This window comes from Plectropomus leopardus, unplaced genomic scaffold (genome assembly GCF_008729295.1).
Source record: "Plectropomus leopardus isolate mb unplaced genomic scaffold, YSFRI_Pleo_2.0 unplaced_scaffold8219, whole genome shotgun sequence".
In the NCBI taxonomy this organism is placed as follows: Eukaryota; Metazoa; Chordata; class Actinopteri; order Perciformes; family Serranidae; genus Plectropomus; species Plectropomus leopardus.
In genome coordinates, this window is record NW_024690565.1 from 1 (window position 1) to 1,002 (window position 1,002).

The 1,002-nt window shown below is 49.9% G+C and overlaps 1 protein-coding gene across 1 annotated transcript; it reads left to right on the forward strand.

Moving 5' to 3' along the window:
• Positions 1 to 45: 45 nt before the first annotated feature.
• On the forward strand, positions 46 to 995 carry LOC121940282 (heat shock cognate 70 kDa protein-like; the record flags this gene model as incomplete). Its single annotated transcript, XM_042483085.1, has 3 exons — positions 46 to 323; positions 433 to 635; positions 833 to 995. Coding segments are annotated over 3 exons (644 nt in total), but the record flags the coding sequence as incomplete, so codon positions are not given.
• Positions 996 to 1,002: the final 7 nt, after the last annotated feature.

Sequence of the window (1,002 nt, forward strand, 5' to 3'; positions counted from 1 at the left end):
TTGTGAGAGGGCAAAGCGCACCCTGTCTTCCAGCACCCAGGCCAGCATTGAAATCGACTCTCTGTACGAGGGAGTCGACTTCTACACCTCAATCACCAGAGCTCGCTTTGAGGAGCTCAACGCTGACCTCTTCCGCGGCACCTTGGACCCTGTGGAGAAGTCTCTCCGTGATGCCAAGATGGACAAAGGGCAAATTCATGACATCGTGTTGGTGGGTGGCTCAACTCGTATCCCCAAGATCCAGAAGCTGCTCCAGGACTTCTTCAATGGAAAGGAGCTCAACAAGAGCATCAATCCAGATGAAGCTGTGGCCTACGGAGCTGGTGAGTGTCTTGAGCCACTCTTACATGCTGAGAGCAACACAACTGAAGCTACTATTGAGTTTCTAAAATTAAAATTGTTGTAATGTCTAATTGTTGCCTTTCCCTACAGCTGTCCAGGCTGCCATCCTGTGTGGTGACAAGTCTGAGAATGTCCAGGACTTGCTGCTTCTGGATGTCACCCCTCTGTCTCTGGGTATTGAGACCGCTGGAGGTGTCATGACTGTCCTGATCAAACGAAACACCACCATTCCTACCAAGCAGACTCAGACCTTCACCACCTACTCTGACAACCAACCTGGTGTGCTCATCCAGGTCAGCACATGATTACTTTATATCGTCCTCTCTATTTTGCAGTGATGACGTTTATTCCTGCCATTCGTAGTTTCCACCAGAGGTCGCATGACCAAAGATGGCCCTGACCTTCCTTGGATGTCTGAGCGAAATAAAGTTCTCAGAACTGCAGATATTGTTGTCAATATTGTTTGCTTAACCCTGCACACTTCCAACAGGTTTATGAGGGTGAGCGTGCCATGACGAAGGACAACAACCTGCTGGGCAAGTTTGAGCTGACAGGCATCCCCCCGGCTCCCCGTGGTGTTCCCCAGATCGAAGTGACATTTGATATTGATGCCAACGGCATCATGAATGTCTCTGCTGTGGACAAGAGCACTGGCAAGGA